A 7549-nucleotide genomic window follows, 5' to 3' on the forward strand; every position below is an offset into this window, starting at 1 on the left:
TTTGAGAAAAAATTGGAGTAAAAAAAAAAAAAACGTGTAAAAAACGCGCGAAAAGATATTTTAATGATATAACTTGTTTTCGCCAGCAAACAAGCTTGTTAGATAGTTTTATCGTGTGCGCATGTCTATAACGTGAGAGTGAGACAACATTACATACCAATGATATGCGCAGTAGTTACTTAAAACACTGTTTTATTGAGTGAATAAACAGATATTTTTGTTTCACAATATTAAAATTTTCGACGGATTCACGTCGGTGTTTATTGTTTATATTGTTTGAGTATTATTATCATTATCATTTTTCTGTAGATTTGGGCATTATTGAGTTTTTGATGGAATAAATACTTTTTACAATATTTATTTCGAAGTAAAGTAAATGGTTATTTAAAACTGGTTACTTGTATTTAATTTAACACACACTTATTGAGTACGTATTCGTTTGTTTACATGATAATCAAAGTGTTGATCTTTGTGTACGAAATACTTATAATATTTATTTCAAATCAACCAGTTAATTGTTTGTTTACAAAATACTATTTAGTCTATTTGTGTATTTCTTGTTTACGTACACCTGCTGTCACTGATTATTGACAATAATGGCTGAAGCTAAATTAAAATCAAAATTAAAGGTTTTAACTTCGAAAAAGCAAACCCTTTTCAAACGAGTACAGCTATTATTTGATAAAAGTCAAAACATTGCGGATGAGACAATTGTGAATGATTTTCTTATCAGATATTCGACTTTGAACGAGACCTGTAATGAGTTTAAGCTCCTAGTTGATGATATAAATTTAATAAATTTAGAGCTAGATCCTGAATTTGAGCCAAATTGTCAAGAATTGAACGTAATTGATGAATTGTTTTGTCACATTAAATCCGTAGCTGATTCTCTTAAGGTGAAAAAATCCGAGCAAGTAAATGAATCGGTGAAATCGATTGGGGATATAGTTTCTCCTAGGCTACCTAAAATTACGATTCCATCGTTTGATGGCAACCCGTTAAGATGGCCTATATTTTACGCTACTTTCAAATCATTGGTGCATGAAAACATAAAATTGGATAGTATTTCCAAATTACATTATTTATTAGGAAGTTTAACTCACAATGCATTCGCTTTATGTAGTGGGGTACCTCCTACACCTGAAAATTATTCAATTATGTGGGATTCATTAATTGATAAATATCAAGATTCACGGCAGATAGCCTTTATGTATTTGGATCAAATTTTGAAATTCAAACCTTTTTTAGTGGAAAGAGGTCAAAATTTAAACTTATTTGTTGAAAAATTTGATAGTGCCGTTAACGCTCTAAAGGAAGTAAAGGTGGGAGAGTTATCCGATTTTATTTTAATGACAATTGCCTTACAAAAACTGGATGTGCATACACAGAAGTTATTTGAACAGTCATTGGCTAAAGGGGTCATTCCCACTTACAATGAACTTTCCGTTTTTATCAAAACCCAAGCGAAAATACTGAGTCGAACTAGTGGTTCAGCTAATTCCAGTAAGCAAGCAAATTCTAAGGCGGTGATGCATTCATTTGCTATTAGTGCCGATTCAAATTCATCCGATGTTATGAGTAATAATACGTATGAGAAATTAATTTGTCCAAAATGTAAGAGAGATCACAAATTATTCAAGTGTCATAAATTTATGTCTTTAACGCCTACGGATCGAGTCCATGTGGTTAAAGCACATAATTTATGTTTCAACTGTTTGCATTCCAATCACGGTGTAAAGAATTGTAGTTCAAACTCGAGCTGTCGTAAATGTTCAAAACGCCATCATACGCTTTTACATTTTCATCATAAGTCAGATGCCAATGGTAAAGATAATTCAGAAGTTTTAAAGGGTAATCCCTCCACATCGAGTGTGCCAGTTGAATCCAAGCCATCTCCTCCGGTGAGTTTGTGTTCGACATCAGAATTAGTGCAATCGAAATATACTGTATTATTGGCTACAGCTCAAGTACATGTTGTATCTCATTTTGGAGAAAATTTTTTATTTAGATTTTTGATTGACAGTGCAAGTCAATGCAATTTCATAACTCAGAGGTGTTGTCAAAGGCTCAAGTTACCAGTGAATCGAGCGTGTCTGACCGTGTCAGAAATTGGTGTTTCCGAAAAACGCGTCAACGGACAAGCTCAATTAAAATTTTATAGTAAATATGATATTCACAATAAATACACGATGGATGTTTTAATAGTTGATAAAATTACGGATCAGTTGCCAACCTGTGTGATTGATAGTGAAGTGTGTGATACATTTAAAAATTTGCGTTTGGCAGATGATGAATTTTATCGACCGAGTGAGATTGATGGAATGATAGGCGCCGAGTTAGTGCCCTACATTCTGAAGGGACTTCGAATCACAGGTCCGGACTCGCCAGTCGCCCTTGATTCGACGTTAGGTTTTATTATTATGGGTAAAGCGAAAGCTGAAGTCACTAATAACATTATTCAATCTTATTGTTGTGTTAACTCTCCCCTTAATATGGATCAACTCATCCAACAATTTTGGGATATAGAGGAAGTGCCAAACGGTACCGTGTTAAACGCAGACGATTTAGAGTGCGAAAAATTATTTGCGGCGTCTGTTAAGCGAGACGTAAGTGGTCGATATGAGGTAGCTTTACCATTTAGAAAGATTTTTTCTGATTTAGGAGACTCTTGTACTTCTGCTTTAAGACGATTCCAAAACTTAGAAAAACGATTCGCCTCTATGCCGTTGTTTAAAAAACAATATATGGAAGTTATACGTGACTATTTCGACCAAGGTCATCTGAAGACCATAAGTGGTCTACATCCTAAATCATGTGGCTACTTTATTCCTCATCACGGGGTTTTTAAGGCTAGCTCCAGTTCTACACCATTACGAGTGGTTTTCGATGCGTCCGCGAAAACCGATAATGGAATATCTTTAAACGATGCTTTATATACCGGTCCGAAATTACAAACTGATATTTTTGACATTCTACTTAATTTTCGTTTATTTCAATTTGCTATGACATCAGATGTGAAACAGATGTATAGACAAATTTAATTGTGTCCTCCTCATCAAAAATATCAATGTATTTTGTGGAGGTTTTCTGATGAAGAACCTATTCAAATTTGCCAATTAACCACGGTTGCCTTTGGGGTTAAGAGTTCTCCCTACTTAGCTTTACGCACTTTACGCCAATTAGCTGACGATGAAGCGAAAAAATTTCCTTTAGCGTGCGAGATAATATTACGTGATATCTATATCGATGACATAATTTGTTCTGTGGCCGAAAAGTCGATCGCGCATAACATTTATCGTGAATTAGTCGGTTTATTCCGAGCAGGAGGCATGGAACTAGTAAAATGGGCGACTAATTTACGTGAGTTATCTGATGAAATTCCTGATCATGCTCGTTCAAATCAAATTTTGGAATTCCCTACGGAGTTTTTGAAGGTGCTTGGCTTGCAGTGGCAAGCAAATAGCGACGTTCTAAGCTTTTCTATTAGTGTTGAAAATTTAGAATGTACAAAAAGAAATATTTTGAAAACTGTAATGCGCATCTGGGACCCTTTAGGTTTGCTTGTTCCGGTATCTTTACATATGAAATTACTAATTCAAGAATTGTGGCTACTCAAACTTGAGTGGGATGAACCTATTCCAAATTATTTACAAAATATTTGGAAAGTCTTTCAAAATGAGTTAAACGACTTAAGTCAAATAAAAATTCTACGTCATATTGGATTTAAAACGGGTTCTTCGCTAGAATTGTTGGCATTTTGCGATGCATCGTCCAAAGCATATGCCGCAGTTATATATTCCAGGATTATAGATCCGGACCGTCACATACAACTTCATATATTATGTGCTAAATCCAAAGTGGCTCCAGTTAAAACAATTTTAACTATCCCTCGTTTAGAGTTATGTGCGACATTATTATTAGCAAAACTTTTGAAGTGTGTTATTGCCCAATATTCGAATCGAGTGAATATTACTAATGTGTTTGCGTTTTCCGATTCAATGGTAGTGCTTAATTGGATCAATGGTTCCCCCCATAAGTGGAAGACTTTTGTAGCTAACCGTGTATCAAAAATTCAATCGTTAATTGATGTGTCGTCGTGGTATCATATTTCTAGTAGCGATAATCCAGCGGACTGTGCGTCTCGAGGATTATCACCGAAAGAATTTCTTGAACATCCGTTGTGGTTGAGTGGACCATCATGGTGTTCGCGTGATAGGTCAGAGTGGCCTCTAAAACCCTTTATAAAAAATATTGAGCAAGAAGTTGTCTGTGAGGCTAAGACAATTTCGTTACCCGTTTTCGAAGAGGAAGAGCATCCTCTTTATTCATTAATTAATCGTTGCGGTTCTTGGTTAAAATTAATACGATCAACCGTATTTGTGTTGCGATTCGCTAGAATATTGCCAAAACGGCAAAATATTATAGCTACAGATTTAACCAAAGCCGAGAATTACTTAATTTCTAGTGTTCAACGTGTTCATTTTCGAGAAGAGTTTCGTTTATTGAAGAATGACAAACTGTGTTCTCCGAAAATACGCTTTCTGAATCCTTTCATACAGGATAACATTATTCGGGTAGGAGGTCGTTTAGTCAATGCGGTGATTGCTTACGACCAACAACATCCCATGCTACTCCCCAAAAGAGATCATTTTGTTGATTTATTAATCGATTATAATCATCGATTCAATTTACATGCCGGACCTCATTTATTATTGTCCATATTGCGTCAAAAATATTGGATTTTAGCCGCGAGAGGAACGTGTACAAAAGTGTAATACAAAAGTGTACAAAAGTGTTTTCGTGTACAAAAGTGTAATACTTGTTTTAAAACTAAACCGCGTTCACACGCACCAATTATGGCTGATTTACCCAGTGTCAGAGTATCTCAAGCTAAGGCATTTACTTATACCGGTGTCGATTATGGTGGTCCATTCTATATAACGTTAAGTAGTCATCGTGGAGTACGATCCCAAAAGGCTTACATCTGTCTTTTTACATGTTTGACAACCCGAGCGGTTCATTTAGAATTGGCATCAGATTTAAGTACGGATGTTTTTTTAGCTGCGTTCAAGCGTTTTCTATCTAGACGTGGGCCGTGTTCTACAATTTATTCTGACTCAGGTACAAATTTTATTGGTGCTAAACGATATTTAAATGAGTTGTATGAATTTGTTCAATCTAATCTCTACCAATCAGCTATAAATTCAGAGTTGTCTTGCCGACGTATCATTTGGCGATTGAATCCACCCACTGGGAGCCATTTCGGAGGAGCTTGGGAGAGTATGATAAAATCAGTTAAGACTCACTTAACTAGAGTTATTGGGGAGCAAATTTTATCATATGAGGAATTTTCAACCGTGCTTATACAAATTGAAGCCTTGTTAAATTCACGCCCATTAGTCTGGCAATCTTCAGATGCGGCCGAGGGTTTGCCTTTAACCCCGGCTCATTTTTTAACGTTAACCCCTTTACAAAGTTTACCCGCATATAATGTACTTGATAAGCCACTAAATAAGTTACAAAGAATGGAATTGCTTGATAGTTTGGTCCAATCGTATTGGAAACGATGGCACCAAGAATATTTAGGCGAGTTACAAACGCGACAAAAATGGAATACTCCAACCTGTCCTGTAACTCCGGGTACTTTAGTTTTAATTAAAAACGATAATTTACCGCCACTTCAATGGCTTACCGGTGTAATACAAGAGGTATTTCCGGGAAATGATAACATTATTCGCGTCGCCACTGTCAAAACCAAAAATGGAGTATATAAAAGACCAGTGGTGAAGCTGTGCCCCCTACCATCTCAATAATTATTTAAAGATTTCACAAACGGAATCATACGGCTCAATAAGTGTTAAGGACGTATGATCCTAAATTTGAATCTACCAGTTTATTTATTTATTGGTTTTATTTTTTTTATTATTAAGTTACAGAGTTCTTTTTTTTTTACTTAATTTTAAAACAGTGTTTTATCGTGGGGGGAATGTTTACGCCGGAATTCGGACTTTGAACTTATCTTCAAATCCGACTCTGGTTTTTGGTGTTTACACACATTTTGTTTAAAGAGAATTAAATCTATTTTTTTGTTTTGAACGGAGATATTCTGTCTCCTTTTAATTTGAGTAATTGCCCTTTGCGCAATTTGGTACTTATCGAGAGTCAGTCAACGTGAACAGTTCGTTCTTATTGTGAATTTAAAGCGGACAGTGTGTCCCTCATTTTTGTGCTGTACAACAGTAGTGTAATCAGATAGTGCGTCTGTATACCAAGGACAGTGCGTCCTCATCTTCTATATGTGTTATTAGTTCGTACGTATAATTAACGTTCGGTAAACGGTTTACTTATCAAGTTACTACTTCAAACTAGTTCACTATAATATCCTATAATTATCCATCCTTTTATCCAAATTACGTGGGTGAAACCAGAAGAAGTTTGAAGATTATTAACGGAGTAGGCGTTCAAAAAGGTTAGTGCAACCATTTCAATTCATTCACATTTTACCGTATAAATTTATTCGAGAAATATTCCGACTTTGGATATTACGTCCATTAGCCAGAGCCATTATAATTATTATATGGAGATTTTTTTACAAAAAAATAGAGATCAAACTGAATTTTTTATATAAATATCGTTGATATTGTTTAAACAATATAAATAGTTCCGTCCCCGCTCTAAGAGGTTTCTGATTTTAAATAATATAAAAAAACAAAATTAAAAAAAAAAATTCATCGAAATCGGAGCTGTTCTTGAGGATTTCCGAAGCAAAGGCTTTATTGACGCCACTATAAGAATATATCTATCCGGCGTATGCTTGAGTAAGTCTCCACCGAAATTAACAAATTTATTGAGTCCGATTCATGGAATTTGAAATTTATTTTGTGAATGTTTAGTGTTTAGAAATGACCCGATTATGAGAATTATAAAGAAACATAAGGAATAAAGAAGAATCGTGAATAAAATTCAAGAATGTTATATAAATTATAAAACTAGTTTTTATGATTTTCTTATGGTGGCAAATTGAAATCGTAGACTATTCAAGGAATAACAGGCTTAGATCCAAATCATTTGTCATCAGTAATAAAATATTTACAAAAGTTAATTTTCAGGGTAGTTAAAAAAGTAGAGATCGTCATTATTTTTAAAATTTATTTTTAAAAACAATTATTTAAAAAAAAAAATAACAAAAAAAAAAAAAGCATCAATAAAAAATTTTTTAAATGTATTTACAAGATATTTCATTCGATATTTGCGGTTAATTCTTCGCAAACGCCGTCTTCGGTATCATGCAAATTTCCCGAGTCTTTTTTCTGTCTCCTTAAATTCCGTTGCCCTTCTCGATCTTTCGCGCTATTGAATACAGCCCCAAGACTTTTACAGCCCCAAGACTTTTACAGCACCAAAAGTTGGTATCAGTTATTGGTGGCTGTTTTTCACTTTTGAATACCTCGTTCAATTTAGCTGTAATAAAAAGTATTGTATTTTCATCAATATTATCAACATATCATAAATGTTTTTTAATAAAAAATAATTGTACATATAAATAAAA

The 7549-nt window shown here is 34.4% G+C and overlaps 2 protein-coding genes across 2 annotated transcripts; both read left to right on the forward strand.

Moving 5' to 3' along the window:
• The first annotated feature begins 596 nt into the window (after positions 1 to 596).
• On the forward strand, positions 597 to 4775 carry LOC123302943. The gene is made up of 2 exons (XM_044886036.1): positions 597 to 3025; positions 3083 to 4775. Exons 1-2 carry the CDS (start codon positions 597 to 599, stop codon positions 4773 to 4775), a joined length of 4122 nt encoding a protein of 1373 aa, XP_044741971.1.
• Positions 4776 to 4856: 81 nt separating this feature from the next.
• On the forward strand, positions 4857 to 6917 carry LOC123302944. Its single transcript, XM_044886037.1, has 2 exons — positions 4857 to 5708; positions 6894 to 6917. The coding sequence occupies exons 1-2, from the start codon at positions 4857 to 4859 to the stop codon at positions 6915 to 6917; spliced, it is 876 nt and encodes a 291-aa protein (XP_044741972.1).
• Positions 6918 to 7549: the final 632 nt, after the last annotated feature.

The sequence above is a fragment of the Chrysoperla carnea genome, chromosome X (genome assembly GCF_905475395.1).
Source record: "Chrysoperla carnea chromosome X, inChrCarn1.1, whole genome shotgun sequence".
NCBI classification, from domain to species: Eukaryota; Metazoa; Arthropoda; class Insecta; order Neuroptera; family Chrysopidae; genus Chrysoperla; species Chrysoperla carnea.

Bases quoted from the DNA above. Each gene is read 5' to 3' on its own strand.
- LOC123302943 (XM_044886036.1), top strand. From the start codon at position 597: ATGGCTGAAGCTAAATTAAAATCAAAATTAAAGGTTTTAACTTCGAAA. The intron at 3,026-3,082 runs GTATAGACAAAT...TATTTTGTGGAG, and splicing joins ACATCAGATGTGAAACAGAT to GTTTTCTGATGAAGAACCTA.
- LOC123302944 (XM_044886037.1), top strand. From the start codon at position 4,857: ATGGCTGATTTACCCAGTGTCAGAGTATCTCAAGCTAAGGCATTTACT. The intron at 5,709-6,893 runs GTATTTCCGGGA...GTGAATGTTTAG, and splicing joins TTACCGGTGTAATACAAGAG to TGTTTAGAAATGACCCGATT.